Source organism: Porites lutea, chromosome 12 (assembly GCF_958299795.1).
Source record: "Porites lutea chromosome 12, jaPorLute2.1, whole genome shotgun sequence".
Taxonomy (NCBI): Eukaryota; Metazoa; Cnidaria; class Anthozoa; order Scleractinia; family Poritidae; genus Porites; species Porites lutea.
In genome coordinates this window covers 15,178,100-15,203,099 of record NC_133212.1, presented here as the reverse complement: position 1 = coordinate 15,203,099, position 25,000 = coordinate 15,178,100, and the positions used below count along the sequence as shown (strand labels likewise).

At 39.2% G+C, this 25,000-nt stretch overlaps 2 protein-coding genes across 2 annotated transcripts in view; one reads left to right on the top strand and one right to left on the bottom strand.

The window, feature by feature from the left end:
• LOC140921240 (uncharacterized) overlaps nt 1–5,570 on the bottom strand; it is a 27,514-nt gene extending 21,944 nt beyond the window's left edge. Inside the window, exons 1-2 of the mRNA XM_073371219.1 lie at nt 5,341–5,570; nt 423–2,137 (exon numbers count right to left, since the gene is read on the bottom strand). Of these exons, the coding sequence (XP_073227320.1) occupies nt 423–2,137; nt 5,341–5,440 (1,815 nt within the window). The 5' untranslated portion in view covers nt 5,441–5,570. The remainder of the gene's footprint in view (nt 1–422; nt 2,138–5,340) is intronic.
• Nucleotides 5,571–5,617: 47 nt separating this feature from the next.
• The window catches only part of LOC140954066 (coiled-coil domain-containing protein 78-like), a 21,274-nt gene continuing 1,891 nt past the window's right edge, over nt 5,618–25,000 (top strand). The window contains exons 1-19 of the mRNA XM_073403468.1: nt 5,618–6,095; nt 8,202–8,386; nt 9,658–9,854; nt 10,431–10,602; nt 11,353–11,499; nt 12,046–12,177; nt 13,360–13,446; nt 14,891–15,070; nt 15,205–15,306; nt 16,946–17,008; nt 18,153–18,212; nt 18,833–18,921; nt 20,257–20,335; nt 21,408–21,533; nt 21,966–22,156; nt 22,877–22,979; nt 23,376–23,447; nt 23,744–23,796; nt 24,576–24,660. Coding sequence (XP_073259569.1) covers nt 5,648–6,095; nt 8,202–8,386; nt 9,658–9,854; nt 10,431–10,602; nt 11,353–11,499; nt 12,046–12,177; nt 13,360–13,446; nt 14,891–15,070; nt 15,205–15,306; nt 16,946–17,008; nt 18,153–18,212; nt 18,833–18,921; nt 20,257–20,335; nt 21,408–21,533; nt 21,966–22,156; nt 22,877–22,979; nt 23,376–23,447; nt 23,744–23,796; nt 24,576–24,660 — 2,571 coding nt within the window. The 5' untranslated portion in view covers nt 5,618–5,647. The remainder of the gene's footprint in view (nt 6,096–8,201; nt 8,387–9,657; nt 9,855–10,430; nt 10,603–11,352; nt 11,500–12,045; nt 12,178–13,359; nt 13,447–14,890; nt 15,071–15,204; nt 15,307–16,945; nt 17,009–18,152; nt 18,213–18,832; nt 18,922–20,256; nt 20,336–21,407; nt 21,534–21,965; nt 22,157–22,876; nt 22,980–23,375; nt 23,448–23,743; nt 23,797–24,575; nt 24,661–25,000) is intronic.

The window sequence follows — 25,000 nt, the reverse complement described above, 5'->3', positions numbered from 1 at the left end:
AAAAATGAAAAATGATTTCCATATAAAAGGCTGAACACCTACCCTCGTTTTGAAACAGAGGCCCAGGAGAACTCGGAAATGGCCTTATTGACACCGTCTGACCGTTTAATACAGTCAAGACAATAGAAAAAGTCCCGTTGGGACTTCGCAAATGGTGACCGCGAGCGCTTAATAGAGGTGACCGCTTAATAGAGGTCGAAATTACAGTACTTCAAGGGAAGTAATTTTCGGGACTTTGAAAACTGACCGCTTTATAGAGGGTGACCGCTCAATACAGTGCCGCTTAATACACGTTCGACTGTAAGTGTTAATGTTGGCTTAGGGGAGGGGTAGGTGGGCAGTTTCCCAGAAACGTCTAATGATCAAGGTCAATTAAGCAAAATTGCATTACTGTTCACCATAACAGAAGCCCTGCTACTTACATGATTAGCTGTATGCGCCACACGCTGCTTTTTCCCAAACCCCAACGTATCTACCATGGAAGGCTTCTCCTCAGATGCTGTCGCTGCTGCAACTGCTGCATAAGTTTTCTTCCTCTGGACCTCAGTTACAGTTTGCGTTTGGCTTTTTACTGGTGACTCTTCAACCAATTCAAAGTCGGGTTCTGGATCATACTCATCCCAAATCTGTTTAAGATGACTTTCTTCTTCAGAACTTGAATCAGCATTTGCTGTACTCAAAGCATCACTGTCATCGCTTATCAATATTGTAACACCTTTAGAAAACTTTCGTTTTAAGTCTTTCCGCTTATCCAAACTTCCGGTCTCCACCTTTGCGGTTCTAGCAGTTTTAACTGGAGATAACATTTCTTTACTTTTCTTTGGTCTTTCTGCTTTGCTACCTTTTTGCGCCTTTTTAGATCCAAAGAAATTTATTTCAGCCTCAGATATCACCTTTTTCTTCGCAGCAGGTGAAGTTTCCACAGAATCGTCCTTCATAGAAATCTTTCTTTTTAAAGTTTTAGCACTGCCATCAACTGGCTTTTTCTTTTTTGGTATAACATAGGGCACTTCTAGCACTGGCGTGTCTTTACCAATCAGAGACATTTTGGTAGAACATTCAATTTCCTGAAATGATTTCGATGCAGACTTTAAAAATTCATCCAGTGCAGTACTAGGTTGTTGTTTGCTACACACTTCACTCCCTTTCAAAATTGCTGATTCCTTAACTTTTTTAGAATCCTTTGATGGACCAGCAGATACACTACCATCTGTAACACAAGTTAACTGCAATGATTTCTTTTTCTTACTGACTACATCTGATAGGGGTGTCTTGTCTTGACATTGTACAGCTGAAGGCTTTGTTGTCGTTGTTGTTGTTGTTGTGGATGTTTTAAGAGGAACAGATTTCCTTCTTTTTGGTATTTTATCAGTTTTTTCCTCAGTATTAGCATTTGCATTTTCCCCAGAGATAGCAACATCATGTTTTTCTGCCATAAGAGTACTGCTTGAATCCACATGCATTTCAACTTCCATTTCCTCTTTCTTAACCAACGCTTTATTTGCTGTATCCTTGGAAATCTCGACTTTTATTTGTACATCGTTAGAAGTATCAGTTACATGTAAGTTCACATTCATAGCCTTTTCACTGCAGGCAACAACATCTTTGTTCTCTTTGTTTGTAAGAACAGAAATACAATTGTTTGAACTTGAAGGGCTACTACATGTAGAATCTGCAACTAGGGAATTTTTCGTTTCTGGACTTCTACCTGATCCAGAGTCACTGCTTATACTGGGTGGGTGCGTCATGAGTCCAATAATCTGCTTCTCTTCATCGGTGAGAGATGCTACAGGCTGTTCCATATCATCAAATGACTCTGTATTACTTTGTTCAGTTCTCACTGAGTCAGCCATGCTTGTATTTTTACCTTGTTTGGGTCTTGGTGAATCTCTATGGTTTGACTGTTTGGTGATTTCTTCACCTGACTTTTTCAAAATGCTTTTAATGGCTGTTGTTGTTGTTGCTGATGCTGTCGTCGTCATTGTTGATGTCTCAGGTTTGCCATCCTGATGAACAGAACCTCCTGCCTTGATGTCAGAAGAGGGGCCTTTAGATAACGGTTCCACATGTCCTGCAGAACGATGCTCATCTGTTTTCAGCTTGTGAGGGGAGATTTTACTTTTTGATGCCTTTAATCCTGTCGCAATAAAACACAAAATCTCTTTTGCTTTCCACCACAAGCAGACCCCTTTATAAAGCACTGAAGCAATACAAATTTTCAACCTCTAATTCTCAAGGGCTCCACACATGTGGGCATTTCATTTTCAGAAGAGAAAATTTCCCCAGTACATCTCATCCATAATGGGGTCAAAATAAAAATGCCAAAACATCCCTTCTTCCCTAGCCTCCCACGCAAGCGTTTGTATGGGAGCTCGCAGTTTGTCCCTCCCCACAAACACCTGCTCAACCGAGAACAACATTCCTTTCCCATTGTTTTATTTGTGTAGTAAGTGACCAACCAACAAACACGACTCATAAGCTCATGGTAGTGTAAAAACGTGACCTTTGAGTTACCTTTTTCCTTCTTTTCTTGCCTTTGCTAGGGTTATGCTGTGCACAGAGTTTTCTAAAATCTGAATCTTACTTTTGCCACTCTGAGTCTAATATTTACTATTAGAGGTCATAAAGCTTTCCCAGTGTTTCATGCAGATCGAGTAATTATCGGGTTTCCCTGTGGTCAAGGTCAACCTTTTGGGAAAGGAATGTTGTTCTCAGTTGAGCAGGCGTTTGTGGGGGGGGATGAAATATGAGCTCCCCTAAAAACCTCTGCGTGGGAGGCTACTTCCTCCACACCATCCCACCCCCCCCCCCCCAAAAAAAAAAATCAACCCAATCAAAGCAGAAGCATATAACCCTGAAGCATCTAAATTCTCCTTATTATCTATTAAGAACCATGCTGGGTTCTTTAGCTGTCTAATCAGAAGCAAGAAAATTTTTTTGCCCAATTATGAGGTAATATGGAATCAGAATCAAGAATTGAAGGTACATGTATCCCTGTCTAAGAAGTAGCTAATAATGGATTCCTCCTAGTCCTTGACAATTCTTCAATTACATCCCTACATGTAACTTAATAGCATTCCCTGAGCCATTAAGATAATCAACTGACAAAAATAGTTACATTCACAGGGAGTAGCCAATGAGTGTGCATTCATTTGTGGGCACTACACTATGCGATGGCGTGTATGAATTTTTTTTGCGAAGACTTTCGATTAGTGCTTTCCCATCTCAGTGCACATTGTGATACATTTTATGTTTTTCTGACTGGCCTTTGTCTAGTGCTCTTAACCCTCGGATGTACACTCAAAGTCCTACCCCCACGGTGGTACAGGGGGTGGGTTAATGGAACCCCCCCTTGAGTTTTTGATATGTTGCAGTATTTTGAAATGATTTTGCCTTCAGTGGAAAGCCTTCGATCTTCTCTACAGTATGAGGTATATTTTGTGGGTGGTGGCGCTGTTGGAGGTCTGTGACATCACAAAATAACACATAAATAATTCCTTTTCATCATTTCATGCACAAACTTTACTTTTATTCCTGAAAAAAGTTGAAAATTTCACTCAAAAATGGCTTGACCACCTGCTACTTATGACGTAATATCTTGTAACCAAAGTAACTGACCATCACTAAATTTGTCTAAAAATGCACTTAAAGGATAAATGAACAGCTACAGAAAACTTCAGGTGCTGATGTTTTATCATCTAGAAAAAAAAAAATGAGAAAACCTTATAGGGGTGGGGGTGGGGGCAACCACAAACCAAAATTGGTTTTCAATAAAAAAAAACCACCACTGGAACAGAGTTATAAGCTTCAGGGTTATTTGATTCTGATCAAAAGTAATAATGCCTGCAAAACAAAATCCAATATGTGACCAAGCTCTAACATAGCAAAAGTGTCATTACAGATACCGAGTGCACACATTTACACGTGGAACATAAAGACAACAAGGGCCAAGAGACTGGCAAAAATTTAATTTGTTTGCTATATCAAGGTTTCATTAAATCAAGGTTTTCTTCCTTTTTTTCATACATTTTACTATTACTGGGGCAAAGAGAGTCATTTGTTATACCAAGGACTTCGTTAGAGTTTTGTAATATTAAGGTTCCATTGAGGTTCCACTGTAATCCACAATCCCTGGCCCTCCAGGGATAACTACAATGAGAAATCCCAGCAACCCCCAAAAACTACAAACCAAAATTGTCTTACCCCAGGACCCAGTTGTTCACAATCCCCGTTATTAAACTAATCCACAATTAAGCTTAATCATGGGTTAAAATTTATTGCTAACACCTGATTAGCTAATCAGTGGAATTGAGAGCATTGTGCAAAGCCCAATTACACCTGCAATTAGTCAATTGCTGATTAACAGTTCGTACTCAGTGTAAAACCATTTATACTGTCTCCCTAATCCACGACTAGCAACCTATAATGAATCTTTCCCTAAGGTTTCCAATATGGCATCTGCAGAAAAAGGAAAGCAGATCAAGGTGGCTACAAAAAAATAATAAATTGGTCAGACTCAAAAATAACCATATTGACGGAAAACGTCGAGGAAAATTTGGACCTCATAAGGTCTAAATTTTCCGACAGCATTACTGGCGCGAAAAAGAATGCTACTGAATAGACTCTTTGCCAAATCTGTAGTGAGCCCGAAGCGCTTGATCGCTACAAGTGAGCATACTATCGTTGTATCGATAAATTCATGGGCATCTTTGAGAGATGAAAAAATATGTCAGCCATTTTGTTTCAAATTTAATCGATCAAGTAAGGCATTAACCTTCCTCCGGAGGTGTATTAAATTTAAGCCACTGATTAGAGTCAGTTGATCAGCACTAATCAGGCTTTGTTGTGTAACGCAATCTAAGCATGGATTAAATTTGAATCACTGATTAGCATGTCTAATCATGGATTAGTGCTAATGGAGTTTCGAACAACCGGGCCTAGAGCTCCAAAGCTCTAGGTGCTTCTCTGGGGGTGGAGTCAGAAGAGGGGTATTAAAGAGAGGGGCAGAGATTAAAAGTTTCCCCCCTTCCCCCCACCCCAACCCTTTGAGCCTAAAACTGAAAAATGCCATAAGACAGAGAGTCGACGTTTAAAGTTTGTTGCTTTCATTTGGGTTAACCAGTTAAGTTAGCATGTCACTGATACATACCAATAGGTACAAGCTGGTTTTTCAAAATCAAGATTAATATCATTAATTAGATGATTTCAAAATTCTGCTTCCTATTCCCCCTTTTCTTTGGAAGAACTGACATTATTGCAAGATAAGAACTATAAATCAACGGAAAATCTCGACTTCTATCGCATGTAAACTCTTCCTTTTAAAAAACATGCTGTACCTACCAGGTTTGCTGTGTCGGAAATGGCAATATGGCCGGTGGCATAAACCATGAACAAAGAAAGGACAGTTTGTGCTCCGAAAATATCCAGCTGTGGGGAACATTGTTGTGAAAAGGCTTCAATTAAGTTATTTCGAAGATAACATTCCACATTACTTGAGGAAACAGAAGAAAGGGACACTGTTTACATCGAAAGTGTCTGTTCCATGCTCGATGGAAGACGTTTTAAAAAACACCCTTGGTAGCCAAGCATTGGCAACCAGGCCAGGCTGCTAATTTCAATGGCGGGCAGTATTTGATATTTGTGACAGATGAACGTGGAAGTTTTAGCTCGCGTTCGGCCTCCAAAACGGGGAGAGAACTTTTCTCTCAATCTTTCTGGGACTCGTGTACAAGCAGGCGATGGAACTGGTCACATTTTCAGTGCGGTGCACAAATCTGAGTCACTGACTTACGATATATTTAGAGATGCATTTTCCTCCCTTGTGGACCTCTTGGTTTCTGGTTACAATGTCTGTGTACTAGTTTTTGGCGAAACAGGCTCGGGAAAGTCTTACTCTGTTGCCGGAGAGAAAACTTCAAAGGCAGGATTAGTTCCTTTGATTATAAACGCCGTGTTCACCCGAATAAAAAATGAGAGATCGGCAAGAAGAGATTTAAGGGTGCAAAGAAATGACCTTAACGACGGAGTTGTTTACGTGCAGTTGTACGAAGTTTACAATGAGAAAGTAAGAGATCTCCTTGTGCTTCCTCATGAGGGTAAGTACTGATATCCTAGTGATGTCTGATGTGGCGGCTCTTGCAGCGTGAAAGATTTGCAGCCCAGAAGAAGTTGACTGGGTTAAATGATCGGTCAGTGTAAAACGCAGACTGCAGACTGCAAACTGCGGACCAGGGGTAAAATGCAGACTGAGTGTAAAATGCAGACTGCAGACTAAGAGTAAAACGCAGGCTGGGGTAAAATGCAGACCGACCATAAACTGTAGTGGTGGAAGGGTTTAAGGGCAAAAAAATCCTGCAAATACACGTAAACGAACACTTACTTGATGACATCTGCTTTCACAAATCCATTCCTTTCTTCTCTGGAACGTCGTCAATGACCCGAAAACATAATCGCAATCTTGAACCTTTTTTCCATCCGAGAGACTTCACGCTTCAACTTTTGATGCGAAGTTTTCAATATACGTGACCAGGGACCCTGAACTGGTACAACACCACGATGTTTACGCTTAAATGAAAGCTGCTGACCCAAAATACTGTACAGGAATTATGGCGATAAAAACGGGAGTAAGTCATTCCAACAGCAGAGAAAAGATGTTCTGCAGGAAATTTGGATGACCTTCTATGAAAGTATTGCAAATCAAGGTACGCAGACATAAGCTGTTTGGATGTTCATTGAAACATCTGGCGAATGTGCAATTCACTTCGACTAGGAAGCGAAGTGTGTAACTGATACCGGCTAGCTATTTCACCGATTTGAAGAAGAAGGAGCACAAATGTTTAAAAAAGTCTACAGTCTTTATTCTGCATTTTACCCCAGCCAGCGTTTTACTCTTAGTCTGCAGTCTGCATTTTACACTCAGTCTGCAGTCTGCAGTCCGCAGTCTGCGTTTTACACAGACTGGTTAAATGATACAGTGGTCCAACTCTTCACTTGTGAACCTCTTGACCACCAGAGTGGCGTTGGAGAAGGAAATTATGACTTCCATTTCCCACCCCTTCCCCCCACCAACACAGTTACCCACATATACTCTAAGTTAAGACCAAATCCACCCTGATGGGTAATCCCTTTAGTGGATAATCCGGACCAACACTCAGGGTATTTCATGACAGCAGGGTTACCGGTAGCTCAGTCGGTAGAGCGCTTGACTGCAGAGCAGGAGGTCATGGGTTCCTGGGGCTGGACCAACACTCGGGGTCTTAAAATAACCTGGAAATGAAGGTACTCTCTTTGCACTAGACTTTGCGTGGCGCCACGGATGACCACTTAAAATGGCGGTCCCATCTCAGTTGGAGACATAAGAATAGTTTCCCCAATTAGTACTTTATTGCTAAATACCCTGACACTGAAATAAAGTGCTTTTTTGTATGATCAAGGTAGATTTTAAAAGAGCCTGGTGAGCTTTTCTCAAAAGACCCAGAAACATTTCAGACCCATAACAGGCTGGAAAGCTGTTATGCTTGTGTTCAAGAAGTAGCTTGTAAAAACAGCTGACATTTGAATGCGCCTCCACTGGTTTCTTTGCGAACTTGGAGAACTAGTGGTGGCATTGTGAAGTGTCTACTGTTTACTCAGGCTACCAAGAAAGAGGTGCAAGTAATTTTGCAGATATCCTTACATATCATAATAAGATGTAGGTTTTGATGTGAATATTTGATGTTGGTCCCGAAAGGTCACCAAGACTGGCCCCCGTGAGCTGAGTGCAATTTCTTACAGCTTAGCTTAGCACTTGGTTACCAGGAACCTTCACTCATAAATGCTGTAAAATGCGGTGTTGAATGTGGTCTAGTACAGGCTTAAGTTTCTCAGGATCCCATGGGATGGCACTCACACCCACAACAGCCCAGTGAAAATGTTATTCAGTAGTAGGCAAGGTAACTGCTGTAATTGGCAGCAAGGGCTTCTGATTGTGTAGATCTCACTTAGCATTATCAAGTTTACAAATGTAAGTATTGATCTTCACGATCCACAAAATTGATTGAGTAGCAGTTTTTTCCACTGAACCAGATTTTATACAAATTACATGTAAAGCTGAAGAATTAGTGTGTAGAATACCTGTAACTTTACCTTGTGTTCTATCAATGTACTTTCTGTGGAACTTCAGGTGGCTTATAAATCAACATTATTTTTAATAATTTTTCCAGAAAGACACATTGATGTGCATGAGGATGGACGAAATGGAGTTTATTTGCAAAATGCTACTTATAAGAGAACCGCTGATGCTGCAGAATGCACCAGCTTGTTTCGTCAAGGATGGGCAAACAGAACGAAAGGGCCGATTGATTATGAAACTAGGGCAGCTGTGTTCTTTGCTCTTGACCTTTCTATGGTAAGGATAGCAGCAAAGTTTCAAAGAAAATTTGGGATAGCAATCTTGATCTGTGTAATTGTAAATAATAATATGATAATAAAAAGATGTGCTTCAGTGGATGTGTGGAACTTTGCAGATCAAAGACTGCAAATCGTTAGCTGTACATGTAAATAAAGTATAGAAACAGGTGTAAAAAAGCACATTTGTAGTACATGAAATTTTAAATGGATCAGAGAAAAATATTTCCAAAACACTTTCTAAACCATCCTCAATGCAATCCAACATCCTAGCCCTGTGTTAATTAGTTTGAACAGGATACTGGTTTCTGGACTACAGATTTTGTAACAGCATGAGATGTTATGCTGTCAAGTACTTGACTTGTATATGCTTGGAAGGACAGAGCTCTGGGGTGTTTAAAAATTGATAGTTTCCAACAACGATTGTTGCTGCTTATTTTAATAGAAGACAATTCACAGGAAAAAATAACAGATTCCCATTTTTGGGTATTTTAGGGTATTTAAAGAATACCCATAAAAATCCCAAATTTGGCAAAGTGAGACAAGTCCCAACCAGGGAATTCCCAACCAAGTTCCCTGATTGGGACTTGTCTTACTCTTCCAAATTTGGGATTTTTGTGGGTATTCTTTAAATACCCTAAAATATCCAAAAATGGGAATCTGTTATTTTTTCCTGTGATTATGACCTCTCAAGGAGCCATCTGAATAACATTAGCTTTGCCGCACTAGCACCAAGTTCATTCCTTCTAAGCAGCACTCATTTTACACTGCGCTGGACTGAAGTCAGAATCACGGCTAGGAAATTGTTTTGTGTTGTTCCAGCACATTTATCCTTTTTCGTACTCCCCTACGATGGGTTTCCATTTGAGCCCTCCACTCCCAGTCTATCTTCTATAATTAATGACCATGATCATTCAGCTACATAGTTTTAACTGAACCTCAGTGGGCTGGGTATGTAATAGGCCATTTGCACTATGGCATCATTTTACTACTACGACCAGAATCCTTTTCGCTTTTTCTTTCATATTTAAATTTGGTAATCCCAGAGCGGTTTAAATAACAAAAGCTTTAATTTGCACAAGAAAGGAAAACCATAAAGGAATCTGGTCGTAGTAGTAAAATGACGTCATTGTGCAAATGGCCTATTATTCGCTTTATTCTGGAACCACACAATGGTGTCCAGTGACACTATGTGTGGCACGGTATTAAACTGTTTTAATGAAAATAAATAAAAAAAATGATACTGTATTTTTTGATTATTTTACTATACAGATTCCAAAAGATAGTCAGGATCCTTTCACTTCTCGGTTTCTAGTGGTTGAGCTGCCTGGTGCAGAGAAGCTGTCTGAAGACCCAACCCAACTTCGAATGAGAGAAGGTCCTACACTAAACAGATCTATTGTTGCATTTGGAAATCTTGTAGCAAAACTAGCAGCCTCACCAAAGTCCACCAGGGTAATAAATTATGGGTAAGTTTTAAAAACATTTTTTGCTTTTTTTGAAATTGCAGAATAATCTACATTGTATATGTACATTGTGCAAGTATCCTGATGCTTCACCCTAGGTAGTAGTAGCTGTACATGTAGTCTTATGAAATCGAGTTAGTCATTAAAACAGGTGGTGTGGCCTTAAGGCAAGCATTCTACTATTGCAATATTAATAAATAATAATAATAATAATAATAATAATAATAATAATAATAATAATAATAATAAATACTGGCATCTCTTTAATTATTTTCTCATAAAACTTTCCTTCCCAGGAGATGCCAAAGTAAAAATGTCAAAAAGTCCAAATTTCCTTTTGTAAAATCCCAAGTTTCATACAATGTATAGTACACTGTACATAATGTTCTTTGTAAAGTTTCTGTCAAAGAGGTTTTCATTTGAATGGTAACAGTATGAGATTTTATCCTCGATGAAAAAGAGTAAACTTATCATCAATTCTCACTATGACTTAGCCTGTGAGTGAAAGGATTGATTCCAACAATAAAACAATGTATTTTCTAAGCAGTATTTTAAAATTAGTATCATTTTATGTGTCAGGGAATCCAAGGTCACATTATTATTGAAGGATGCTCTTGGTGGAAACTGTAAAACTAAAGCGCTTGTTACCCTACACCCTTCTGATACATTGGGGCTTGCCAGTGTCCTCAGAACAGCAGGGCAACTTGCACAAGTTCAAAACTATCCAATTGTAAATGACTTCATGGCTAAGGTACTCAGTATAAGTGATATGTTTATTTGTTTTTTTAGTTACAGGGGTTAACACCCAAATATTACCCCTCCCAGTATATTCCCGTAAGGCTTGATGCTTCTGAGTGAGTGCAGGGAACTATATATTAGAGATAACAGACCGCTGATATTTTCTGTGATCATATAAGTACAAGCCAAAGAGAGTTTAATGTACATGTTGAACTTGGAAATTGGAAAAACAAAAATCCATGATACCCTTGTGACTAAAACCTGATACTTGCCAGTCAAAACAGAGCATCTCCATGGAGAAAATCATAGTGTAAACGTTTCGTTGACCCTTGGAAATGTTGTATAACTTTCTTTTCTTTTTTAATTTGAGCTAGTAAAGAATGGAGATTAATCTGTTAAATATTGAAGGTGCTCTTAATAGTTTCTATGTGTACCTTGAAATTTATGTATTGTTTTGAATTTTAGCTGGAGCAGTTTGGAATTGACCACTCCAGAAAATACCATAACATACCATAATGCTCTTTGTTTGTCACCCCAAATTTTGCCTATGCATTGTTTTCAGTTTTTCTTGGGGCCATTTTAACTCCCAAGAGTGACAAACAAAGAACATTATGGTATGTTATGGTGTTTCTGGAGTGGTCAATTCTAGAGGAATGCCAGCAGTAATGCAATGTACTAATTTATTCCAGTGTAATTCTGGTCAGAATACCGGTACAAATTTAACTTATTATGTACTGATTTATTGGCATGGATCCATGTACAGGAGCTTTTGTGCCAGTTTAGATCGCTGATCATGAAACTTAAAGATGATGCAAGACTAACAGGAGGATCAAAGAATATGGCATCAGGAGAGCATCAAACCAGGGCACAAGAGCTGAAGAACCAAATGGCACAACTGACACAGGAAAATGTAATCGTCTCCTAATACTAGAAACTAAAACAATATTGTTAGCCTGTGAGCAAGCTCTCCATTTGGAGAATATTGTCGCGTTCTCTTGTGGCTTGCATCGCTCTCCTAAATAGGAGAGCTTGCTCGCAGGCTACGATATTGTTAATTTTCAGCACAGTCATTCTTACATGGAGAGTATTCATTATGTAGAGCAAGCAGAGGGGTTAATTTTTTTACTGACCACAAGATACAACAATATATTTCGTCCACACCATACATTGTTTTTGCAGCTTTATAAAAATGCAGGAACCCAGGTTTGCATTTTGATAATTTTTGTCACCTCAAAATTGTTCTTGATCAGAAAAAAAAAATAGTTTTGGTGGATTAACTGTGGCTCAGAAGAAGAGGGTAATTTAATTTACAGGTTTGCATTTTAATAATTTTTTTTACCCCAAAATTGTTTTTGATCAGAAAAAAAAATAGTTTTGGTCGATTAACTGTGGCGCGGAAAAAGTGGGTAATTTAATGTACAGCTTATGTATATTATTACCACGTCTTACGTTTTAGTTTCAGCTGCAGGAGAAGAATGAACAGCTATATACAAGGTTAGAAGAGATGCAGACAAGATACAGTGAACTTATGAATTCCAAGACTCAGCTGTCCTCAAAACTGATCACCAGTGAAGAAGAAAAGCTACGGGTTAGTCTTGTTGTAACAAAACATTAATAAATAAAATAAAGAAATAAATAAATATTTACTGGTAGCTCATCCACTATTCCTGTTCGAATTGGAATTTTTAAAGTGTTGGTTTATGAGGAGAGCAGAAAAATACCTGGAGAAAAACCTCTTGAAGCAAGGGAGAGAACCAACAACAAACAAGCTGCAACAAAACACATTGTTAGTTTAAGAAATATGCCAACTTACATTGTAAGCCCCAAGGATATTTTGAATGAAAGTGTAGGGAAAAGATTTGAGTTGAAAAAAAAAAAATTAGACATTACAATCCCAAGTACTTTTCTAACTGTGAAATGTTTTTTGTCTCTGAATGTTGCCAGATGTCTAAAGTAGAGCCATTAAATTCCTGATATTGGAAAGTACAATATGAGCATTTGAATTGCTCATAGTGTACAGATGTATGTAAATGCATTCTTGACCTCTCTCTTGTACATGTTGTTGCGTTGTACTTGCTGTTGTTATAGAGATGAGAAGGCCCTCTCATCCACTTGAATACCAGGAGTCAGATTTTTTTGCACGTGGTGTTTTCAGCACCAATAAAAGTTGTTAGGAAAAAAGTCTAAATGAATGTCCCTGCAGTAGGAGGATGTCATAGAATTACATTACTTAACCCGGGAAACAGAGATGAACAATTTAAGCCAAATAGCTACAAGTAAACAAAAGAATACAATGGAATTAGTGTGTAGGAGTGTGAAGTGGTCCACAATCTATTTCACGATTTAGTATAATCACTCTAAGGGGTTTTTGATTGTACTATACTTTAATTAAGTTTATATTTGATTCGTTAGCTTTTTTTCACCAAGCAGATGTTTTTTTCATTCATTTTCTAAAGCAATAGCTTCCTAATTTTTCTATGATTACTCTAATAAACATGGACATCTAGGTCTTACATTTATGTAAGGCAAGCAGGTTTCACCACCAAGCCTTTTTTTGAAATTATGTGTACGTGTATGCACAAAGAATGCACTACGATGGATTCTGTTTAAACACAAGGGTGTTGATGGTAAAATTTGTTGTCTAATGTAAATTTGTGTAAGGCGTATTCATAAGGAGAAACTGCTTGAAGATTGATTTTGATTGATTTTATTTTTCTATTTAAAAACCTTTTGCCACTCTGGTGGTTTTGTAATTTTTTATTGTCATCAGATCTCGAAGACCTTGGTGGATGTTCAGTTAGAAAACAACCGAATCCAGGAGGACGCAGAAGCAACAAATTTTGATCTTGGTAACAAGGTATCAGTTGTACAATTATCTCTGTCTGCGTTTCAAATGATGGCTTATATGCACGAATGCTTTTGTTAGCCACAACGAGAATGTAGAAGGAAATTTAATATAGTTGACAGAAAGGGAAATACGTTTGTTGAGGCAACTGTCTCGTTTCTGGTTTAGCTTTAGGTAAACTGAGTCTGTCACTTGAAGAAAAAAACATTGCGGGGATATGTTCAGTACACTAAAATATTCAAACTTCTCTGTGAATATAGTCTGCGTAGCTGGCGTCTTTTTTTTGGTTTGTTTTTTTGGTTTGGCTCAAAATAGGACGCAACTGAAAAAAAAAAATTAGAGTTAAGGTGCTTTCCCGAGTTTTCGGTAGAGAAAATAACTTAAACCTGCATTCTGGAACCTGCAGAAAGGAAAGTTGCCAGGAAAGGTTTTCTAGCGTACAAAAATGTGAATAGTATTAATTGCACTGAATTATCCTAAAAACTGGAACTTAAGGTAGTTGTCTAGTCGAGAGTATTTATTTGAAAGAGGAAACGACCAAAACCGTTTGTTGAACAGAAATGTCAGTAGTATTAATCGTCACAACTCGGCCCAAAATGGGAAGTTACTGGGAAAGATTGTGTTGAAGCAGTACCCGGTACTTGTGAGACAAATAATTTAAACCGATGCATTTACACTAGAGCGATTTTGGTGTGACGTTGAAAAATGGTTTCGGTAAGTGTTCCTTATTTGTTTTATCAGCGAATGGATGAAAAGGTCAAAACATTGACTCTTTATTTTCCCGCTAGAGAAAACGCTAATATGGAGATGGCATTGTTCGAGTGGCAAATTGTGTTGCAGTATGACGTAACAGCGAAGCACCGATTGATTTCTAGAAAGGTCTCAGGCAGGAAGCTTTTTCAGCCGAGCGTTCGCTTAACCAACCAAAAACCTCGCGCGTTTATATCCGTTCGATAAACCAATCAAATCGCTCTATTTCCGTTCGTTTGTTGTTTCTGTATTGTTCGCACGTTTTCATTTCAAGGTCATACGAAAATCGCTCTATTGCGAGGAACTTTAAAAAGGTCAGTAGTCTACAATGCGTGGAATTTCGCCAGAAAGGGAAGGAAGTACAGACAACCGTTCCCCAACCCCTAAGAAGGTTTGATACTTATTCCTAGACTAGACTCGGTAAGGTTGAAACCAAGACGGCCGCCTGTAAGGGAAGGTGCTTGATCCTAACGATCTTACGGAAATTTAAGAAAATGTCAGTGAACAGTCTACAATTCCAATGAAACCTCATTTAGTCCTGAAGTACTCTTGCCTGATGCCGGTTATTTTTCACAATATTAAAAGAGTGCTTGCTCTACAACAGGTCTAAATCTGTGTGTGGCCAGCACATGCGGTGTCTAAAGTACTAAACCTACCAACAAAGTTACTACCACATTTTACAAGGCTAAAATCTTTATTTTTGTAGGTACTTGCTCTTGAAAATAACGTCATGGAGTTGCAGATGTTTTTGGATAATACCCAGGCGGACCTAGCAACAGCCAGAGAGCAACTGGACAGCATGGAAACAGAACATAAAGAACTAGCAAATGAATACATTGCTTTAAAAACCAGCCATGTTCAGCTGACGGCTGATTACCAGAAAGAGGTGGGCACCACAACAACTTTTTGCGCAGTACTTTGTTTTAACTTTATACTGAATTCTCAGATTTTCATGACCAGCGTGACAGACATGTCCACGACAGTCTACAACGTGAAACATAATGTTTCTGTCTTTTAAAGGTGGCTAAAAATGAAGAACTCGGGCTGGAACTCGTCACCTTACTTAACACCAAGGAAAAGCTGCAACATGACAAAGAAGCTGTGGAACTTGAAAAAATGCAGGTAAATATATCAAATGATGCACTTTTATGATTTACAATAAGGCTCCAAATTCTGATGAGTGCTTATGTGTAAAGCCCTGGCTAAACGTATATTCTCAAGTTTTAGCACTGTTTCTAATGCATTTAAATGAAATTTAACACACGATTTAGCAAAGACGACGCGATGAAAGCGTCGACGGCGCACCGAATCTTACAACCGACTTTACCGAGACTTGATTAATAGCAAAACCCGTTCTCATTTGATGTTACGTTGCTTTTGCTATATCGGTCAATTGTTTTGACACATGGCACGTCCTATGTAGTCGTCCAATTGGGAGTTATAACGAAAGTGGACTTGTGCAATGGATTTTCTCAAGTTTTCGAGCAAATCGTCTCTATAAGAGAAAAGACACTTAGCAATATATACCTAATTGCAATAACGTTGTCTTAGAAAAATGAAAAAAGGAAAAAGCCACCTAATACGAATTAATTAGGCTAATAAGCTAAACAAATTCATTTGCAGCATCCGCACATGGACGTCGTATTTCCCTGTTAGAATTTGCCATTGTTTTAAAGCTGAAAACCAATCAAAAAAATTCCAGCGGAGAAATGCAGCAGCTGAACATGAATCCACCCTGAGAATGTGGCTTAATTAGCCTAATTAATTCCTATTTGGCTTTTTCCTTTTTTTCCTTTTTTCTACGACAACGTTATTGAAATTAGGTGTAAATTTGGTAAAATACCTCACGTTCCGCTGACCTGCGCCACTCATAAACGTTTTTGTTTATTAAGCTCACTCATATTTAAATGAGGTCTCCTTCTGCATGTAACAGCACAACAAAAACTGAACGAATCAGACAATCAGATTTCGTTTGGAATTTCTTTCTTTCTCCCTTTCTCTTATTTATTTATTTATTTATTTATTTATTTATTCATTATTTTAAAGTTACATCTTTACCCGTGCAGCTGAGAAATAACCCCAAGTTTTGATTTTTTTTCACGGGAATGGTTTTAACTGTACTTTTAATGACGTTCAGTCAATTTGATTGAGGTCAAAGGTATGAAACGAGTGAATTATAACGTCATCCAGCTAACACGTATTTGATCCTTCACTAACCCAGTTATTTTCCCTTCACTGTTTTTGTCTGTCTATTCATGGTTCAGTCCCTAGAGAGCAAAGTCTTCTCTGAGGGGTTTCATTTCATCCGTATTACACTACCAAGGTGGTCACACACGAGACAATCTGCCACGACGATTTTTAGGGCGACAATCGTAGCACTATTTTGCAACAATGTTGCATCCTGTGATGCGCGAAACATCCTCCCATTTAACAGCACCTCTAGCATCCTCGGAGACTCAGGGACGGTCAGTCGGGTCGGAAGAAACGGCGGCGAAAGTTTTCAATTTGTTTTATACCCAATTGACCACCCCTGCGTCTCCAAGGATGTGCTTTTAAAGACAAAGACTAAAACTATATTATGTCGTAAAGGGCAAGAAACATTTTCTATCAGATCTGCCGTTTTTCATCATTTTGATTAGTTTATCTCAATGATTCAAATGTCTGGCAGTTTATTGTTTTGAGGACGTTTGTGTCCGAACAATTGTTTTTTCCCATTTTTATCACATTTCCACTAAACTGCTTATACAACATCTTTCCTCAGGAGTACTATGATCAACTGAGAAGAATAGCAAGCAAATTTTCCAGAGGTTCTTTACGCGAAAAGGTATTAATACTGGCTGTAATTAAGCATCCCGTTTTTACACAAGTCGACGTCTCATACTTCAAATGCGTTTATGAACGTTTCTAGCATGAAAACCGCCATTATGTGTCACTTGGGGTTAAAATCCACGCAAAAGTATACCTAGCAGTCAAATTTGTTTTGGAGATAAATACCGTAAATGACCTAATAAACGCTCACTTCCAGATAACGCCTCTTAACGAATAGACGTCCCCTCCACACGCTGTTAAAATTGTATTAGTCGCCCCTCTCTAATAAACGCCCCTTGTCTAACAGACGCACCCTATGACAGTTACTCCAAAATACTAGGAATTAGCAAAGGGGAGCAAAACCATTCAATTTATTCAGTTTCTTGCTTGATTAACAAGGCTTTGCGTTTTTAATCAATGTCAAGTTCAAAGTAAGGAGAGACTAACGAAGGCAACACAATAATCCTGAGCGAGGATTCTGACATCGTTGTTGGGATTTGAAAGAGCGATATGGATCTCTAGATGGTCTAGACGTATCAATTGATGGAGTGGATATTCCGCTATTAATTATTTTTTGAACTCTCTCGATATTTAATATATGTGCCAAAAGCATATTAGTTTTGTTAAGGTTGTTGCAGTTATAAGAATAAACACCCTTCTCTTTTAAACACCTCCTAACTATCAAACGCCCCCGCTTGGACCCCTAAAATTAAATAGACCCCCCGTGGCGTTTATCATTAGGTGATTTACGGTATTCTCTACACCAAAAACGGTTTTTGAGAACTAATACCGAAGTCCGTTGATCGCGAGGGCTTCGTTGGCTGTTAGTTGAAGGTTGGGCCGGGTTGTTCAAAGCAGTGTTAAGTTAACCTAGGGTTAGTGCGAAATTTTAATTCAGATATCAAAGCTTACAAAGAAAGATCAGTTTTATTGTCTTTCTCTACAGTTTGATGATTGGATGGCCTAAAAAGAATAGAGAAAATAATCCCAGAAAATTCTTTTGAACAAACGAAAAAGAAACCGGGGTTAAAATTTAAGCCTGGGTTAGCGCTAATCGGCCTTCGAACAACTGGGCCCAGACACTAGTCAGTCTCACCGGTGCATGTGGGGAATACCGTGGGGAAAGTGAATGCAATTACATTATTGTTTGTGTAATGTAGGATGACTTGTCCAGAAGTGTGCTAAACTTGCAGTCAGAAAAACTTGAACTGGAAAAACAGGTATAGTGTACAAACAATTTTATATGAACTTTAGTTTTTCTCATTTGATCATGCGGACAGTAGCCTCCCACGTAGATACTCTCAGGACTTCGTCAGGCCTCTCGGTATGCTATGCCAGCAATATCTCTGTACAGTAATATACTTACAACAGACAGTTGTAACCTACATGATTTGGATGTAAAAACCGCTATTACCATAAGCCTTTTCACGGAGGTTAAGACAGGGTCGGAGAACAAGCCCGGGTCGCTTTACTTAAAACGACACAAGAATACAAAGCACTGCATAGTTTAGTTTATTGCTCTCACCACAAAAAAAAAAAAAAACAAGATAAGGCGATTTTTTCCGGGGTTTACATTTCCATGTGAACCCTATAAGTCGTTCCGTTACGTAATGTTACTCGATGTTTCACCAAGCGCTCACATAATGAATTTGGGATGCTTGTGCCATCACAAAATCTCAGTGAATTTATTGTGATATGTTTTTTAAGATTGTTTACTGAATGTTATCTTCACATTAATGCAGAAAAAAAACCTGAAATTTAAATTGACAGCTCAGAAAGTAGCCGATTTTGTTTGGCATTGTGAATTTTGATTTTAACTTGAGCTCTTGTTCTTATTTAGTTACTTCAAAACACTCAACAACGTGAAGGCAGAGTTGAAGTGCTAAGAGGACAGCATCAAAGAGAATTAGTCAAGCTCGAAGAGAGAATGTAAGGCTCGAAACAGACGCCGAAGTTTATATGAGACGAGCCTAATTCGAATTAAGGTTGACCTAAATTATTTAGACCGACTGGACTGACTTAGGGGCTGTTTACATGAAGGGGGGAAGATCCTAGTACCAGGAAGATCCTAGGAGATGGAATAACTTTACGTTGGGTTTGCATGCAGATATTTCGGCCCATGAGTTGTCCAAGTAGAGAAGGTTAGAGAAGGAATTAAAAATGGCGGACGACAAAATCAAAATGCAATTTGGGTCCTTCCGCTCTCTTTACTGGCGTAAATCACTACCTTTCAGCTGAATTAACACAATAATCTGCTCGTGGATTATTCCAAACGAAATGGTCGGCCTTTATTGCCGTAATTAGCCACTGAACGACCCGCCGACATTTTTGTCGCGTTTGTCCTTAGTACTAGGATCTTCTTAGCGAAAGCAGATTACATGGTCCTAGGATCTTCCTAGTGCTAGGATCTTCCTAGCGAAAGCAGATTACATGGTCCTAGGATCTTCCTAGTACTAGGATCTTCCTACCTCTCAGCTAGGAAGATCCTAGTACTAGGAAGATCCTAGCGCTATGGACAAGTACAACCCTTTGCATGTAAACTGAATACAGAAAACATATGGCGCTAGGATGATCCGCCCTCTAGGATCTTCCCTGTACAAGGATCTTCCTCCCTTCATGTAAACAGTCCCTTAGACGTCGATCTTAATCCAGCCGAACCAAACTCAAAAGGAGAAAAATGTTCATTTAAGTCAAACTGCTTGCAAAATACGCTGTAATAATTTGTGCATTGGGTTCGGCACATGAAAGTTCGGCGTCTGAATCAAAGCCAGCCCAGTCGCTCTAAAGTCGAGATGTGGCATTCGCAAAGCGCCCCTTTTTGGTTTTTCATGCTCAAAGGTATAACCTGCTGATAGGACGACTGTTGCAGTATTGCAAAGTTCGGTTTTGACAAGATCGTTTGGAAAAAATCATTTAATCAAACAATCAATTCGGGCAACTTGCTACACTCCGTCTCTTCCGCGGCTGATTTTATAGCTAAATAATTTGCAACCCAACGTCTTAAGGAAGTTGATCAATATCGGTTTTGTTTGGTCACCCAACATGAGAGTAGCCTAGCCTTGGAACCCAGAGAAGAAAGTCACTCTGTGATTCATTCTTGCTTCGTCAGCAGTGATCAAGAGTTAGTTTCCCTACAATCGTCCATTTGTTTCGATCTTCTTATTCATACTAAGAAAAAAATCATGGCGCTTCAGACGACTATATAAAACTAGGCTTGATAGTTAGAATTAATAATGGTTTTCATAGCATCAATATTATTTACAGATCCAAACTTAAAAAGGAACTACAAGAAGCAAAGGAAGCCTCGCGGGAATACCAACGAAAGCTTGCCCATCAGTCTGCGGTAGGTTACACATTGATCAAAGCTTTATACCTAAATTATCTGTTATCATTCTTTTTCTTTCCTTTTTTCTACGAAAAAAACCTAACTTGGAAAGTGAAATATGAAAATAAAACTTCAGAAAATCGTAGAGATTTATTAGATAAGCTTCGAAATTTGTAGGTCATCTAGAACTCTTTAGCCGTCCTCAAGTAATCGGAAATTTTTCGGCGAATATTTGCTTCTCTCAACAGATTTTTTACAGAAAACACTCGTTTGGTACATCTGAGTCTCGCTTGGCAAGTGCGTTTTGTTTTTCACAGTGTAGGTCTTCTGATAATACTTGAGAGATCTGTTTCTTAGGGCTTGATCATATGAGGTGGGCCGGAAGGGTTTTCTGCACTGGCTGGCTTTGTCGAGGTGGCTTTTATTACAGTATTACGCCATCTTAATACCGGGATTCCAGCTAACTGGGCTGGATGGGTTGTCATGTGATCACAAAGTTGAGATTTGTTGAGTATAGTTGACGCGCAGCGATCTTGGAAAAAAAGCCAGGCCGGAAAACCCGTCCCGTCTAGCCCTTATTCACCTCCACACCTACAAATTTATGAGAAGGAAAGGACAAATTTCCTTGTGGACATCATGTGAGAGTTAAGAGGCCTATTCTCAGTACTATTTTCAATGACTTCTATACCTTTGGCCATGTTTCTGTTACCTACACATTGTGTTGTATCAAAGAGTAATGAGGGTCTCTGAGTCAAAGAAGGGAACCTTTGCTTTCTACAGCCATTAACAATGTGTGTCGACACAGACCAGGGGTCTGTTTCTCGAAAGTCCCGGTAACCTTTCGGGCCCGGAAAGCTGTTTTGTGTTTGTCATGTTTGCGTTCAAGATCATAAAGACACTATCAGTTAACGAAGAAAAATTAACTGATTTGTGGGCTAGAAACTGTGCTCTTACTATTCAACAGGTTTTGATTTTAAAATTTGCCTTCGGGCCCGAAAGGTGTCCGTGTCTTTCGAGAAACGGGCCCCAGCAAAGGAAAACCAAGGACTGCTCAGATATAAATTAGTGTGTTTGTCTCCTCATGTTAAAGGATCTGATTTCTGCTAACGGCGAGAGGCATCGTTTGTATGAAGAGAACAATAACTTGGATCTACGTTTAAAGGAGCTCAGTGCAGAATACACCAACAGATTACAGCAATACATTCATGACATAGCGGTAAGATTCATCTCTTAACACAGGCTGTTTCTTGTTAAAAAACATTGTTCCTGTTGGTAGGGGAGATGCTAGTAGAATGCAACGTCATTTTCTAAACCCAAACGTTGAATTGAACCTTACCAGCCTTGTTTATTCGTAGTATGTATGTATGCGTGAGGTCAAGATGGCTCAATATTGGCCAAATGGTTTTTTTGCGCTTCTATGAACCTTGACGAAGTCGAGGCCAATTTTCGGCAATTTTGAACGAACAAGCTTGGTCGATAAAGGAATTATTGTATGGTCAAAAAGAGAACTTTTTCAAGCGGAACCTATCTTCTCCTCCCGGGTAACCAATAGGACGCAGGAGTCACTCTACCTTCCCCGCTCGCGGAATTGTTCTATGTTATATCAACCTTATTTCGCAGTTAACTTTTATCGAAAATTTACCTCAAGGTATTCTGTGGACAAGCCAGTGAAAAACAGCTTTCTGTGGAGTCATTACAATCGTACATAGATGTCATGGTAAGACAAATAAGAGACTCGCACGAGAAAAAGGAAGAAGCTTTGGAAAAAAGAATACGAGAACTAAAAGCCGTAGTCAAGGAAATGGTACAGAAAAATGAGAAACTCTCGTCGGCCTACAGGTTTGTGAAGTTATCGCCCCGTTTTTTTCAAACGTTCGTTTGAGCTATCGGCGAGAGAAACAGCTATCCCGTGGTTAAGTATCAGGGAAATTCATGCTTTAACCACCGAATAGAGATTTATCCGCTAGATAACGTTATCCACCTTTTGAAAAACAGAGGCCGGCTGGTTTGCAAAGTGTGTCCCAAGGAAATATTGTTCTTGGGTGTCGTGAAACGTCACCCAAAGCTTGAAACGGGCGCCAAAGTCCGAAAACTCCAGCGTGACTGGTTTTATTAATGCATGTTTTTAATTAGCCTGGAGTGAAATCATCAAATCCGAGAATCTATGACCTTTTGGTTACTAGTCTAGATGCTCTACCATTGAGGAACAGAAGACAAGTGGGAACTTAGGCCACTGATATTCTGAAAAGTTTCCCCCACCCCCACCCCTTCCTCTCTTAACCAAATTTAACACTGACTTCCCACTGAGTACAAAATATTGGGTTAAGGGAAGGGTAGGTTGGTGGCAGGTCACTAACAATTTTTACTCATCCGAAATTACATTCGACTTCCGTTAAAAGCCTTGTTTCCTGTCAAATATACTTTAGCATGCGAGTCATCTTAACACAGTGTTCTCTATATTTTCTAGCGTGCACTCCTATGGTTAATGGATCCTTTTATACATAGATGTTATTGTGTTGCATCATTTGTTTACCGCCTCTCTTTCTTTATTTTTATCAGAATAATGAGATTTGACATGGAAAGCAAAGAAGGACGGGACGTTTCACAGGCAGACCAATCTGATTTGTTCCTGCCGTCTGAGAGTGAATTACAAATGGCACAGGTTGGTGATGTCTTCGATTCCATACATATAATGACCGGCGGGATAGAAAGGCATCGGAAGTGCGATTTCACGCGAGATGGGTGCCTAAATCATGCCCAGTAAATTGGGTGTACTCCTGTTAAGGTTGGAACACACAAGGCGACATCAAGCTGCGACAGCGGGGACGAATAAATCCCTGAGTACAGGTCAGGCGGCAAGTTGCTGCAATAGGTCACGGCTGCACGTTGCAGCAGCAAATCGCTTTTTTGTCTTTGAAAAGACAGAAGAAGCTCTGTTCTTGCCGTTTATGTGTATATTCTCAAACTTTTAAATTTACAAACAGACATTAGCAATTGTAGGCACTTTATAGTCATCCGGCAGCTTTAAGCAAAAGGTATTTTGTCTTTTCCTTGACAGAGTCGTGAAATTGCCAAACTTCACTCCGATCTTAGAGAATTACAACAGAAAAACCAAGATCTCAAGCTAAAGGTAAAATCATTGAATGAGTTATAGATGCCACCCCGCAAATAACTGCCTCCCTGCGCTTTCAAGTTTGTATTAGACGCCCTTTTCTAATGAACGCCCCCTGTCTAGTAGACACCCCGCGTGACAATTACTTCAGAATACTAGAAAAAGAATAAAAAGGAGCCAAATTGTTCAATTTATGTAGTTTCTTGCTTGATTAATAAAGCTTTGTTATTGCATCTTGTTCAGTTTCGAGTTCAAAGTTAGAATTTTGACGTCAAAATCAGTACTTACATGATGATTACACGATTCTTTCTCAGTTGGCTGCTGGTGCGTCACATTCTTCTTCAAACGAGCAGGACAAAGATCAACAGTAAGCCACGTTTCACTTTTGTGTAGCGCACGATTTGAATCAGCAAGACGTTTGGGATAACTTAAGCCAAAAGGAGATCTTAAGTACAGTCTTTTTCACGATGAAATTCCTTTTTATTGATGAAATTTCTATTCTTGTGGGTGACCGACTGCTTCTCGGTACAGTGGAACCCCGCCTTACGGCCACCTCGGTAATACGATCATCCCGTTATTACGGCCACTTTTTTAGGCTACCTAACAAAAACGACCATACATTTTCTTGTAAAGAAATCCTCGTTAATACGGTCACCCCGTTATTATGGCCAATTTTTTTGGTCCATTGGTGACCGCATTAACGGGCTTCCACTGTCATCAAGTCGGGGTTAAACCACACTCAACCCTTTTGGCTATTTTTCCACTCCTAAGCGAAATATTGGATTAGGAGACACAGCAACCAAAATATCCTGTTGAGAGTGTGCATTAAAATATAGTGGAACACGGTTGATACGGACACCGACGGGACATGTTATAGTGTCCGTATTGACTTGGTGTCCGTAGTAAGCACTTTAATTTTAGAGAAGATATTTGAGCTTTTTTTAGTCGGGACAAATGAAACTACCTGTTATATAGGGTGTCCGTAGAGCGTGGTTCCACTGTACCAAGTTTGTCAACAACCTCATTAAGGAGAATGTGCCCTCATAATCAAATTTTAGTCATCAACTTTAAAAAGTTTATCATTTCTAGAAAAGTATCAACACGAAACATTGAATAAGAAACTAAATTTGCCTTCGCTGCTTTCAGTTCGTTGCCTGCCGGACAAGCCACTGTGGAGATGGGTTGGGGCTACCTCAGAAAACAGCTCCGAGAGTTTACTTTAAATACCCAGGTATTATAGTTCTTTCCTGACGAATGTCTTTAATGGTTTCTTGGAAAAGTTGATGCCTTGTCTCGTTTTTGTCTCTCAGGGTATCAATCGCATGTTTTCCCACACTTAGTTGCAGGACTAGGGAGCGTTAGCTTATAATTCTTACAAGGACGTCGACAGCAATGGGAAAAGCATGTAGTTTTAATAGGCAAAACAACAGGCTTTTTGGTACATTTCGTTGTTACCTTCGCACGACTTCGCCGTGAATGACGTAAGCACGAGACGACGAACTGTTCTTTTTCGCGTTTCCTCTCACGTGGCCAGCATCTATGCAGATTTTTTGGAACAAAAGAAAGCGTTT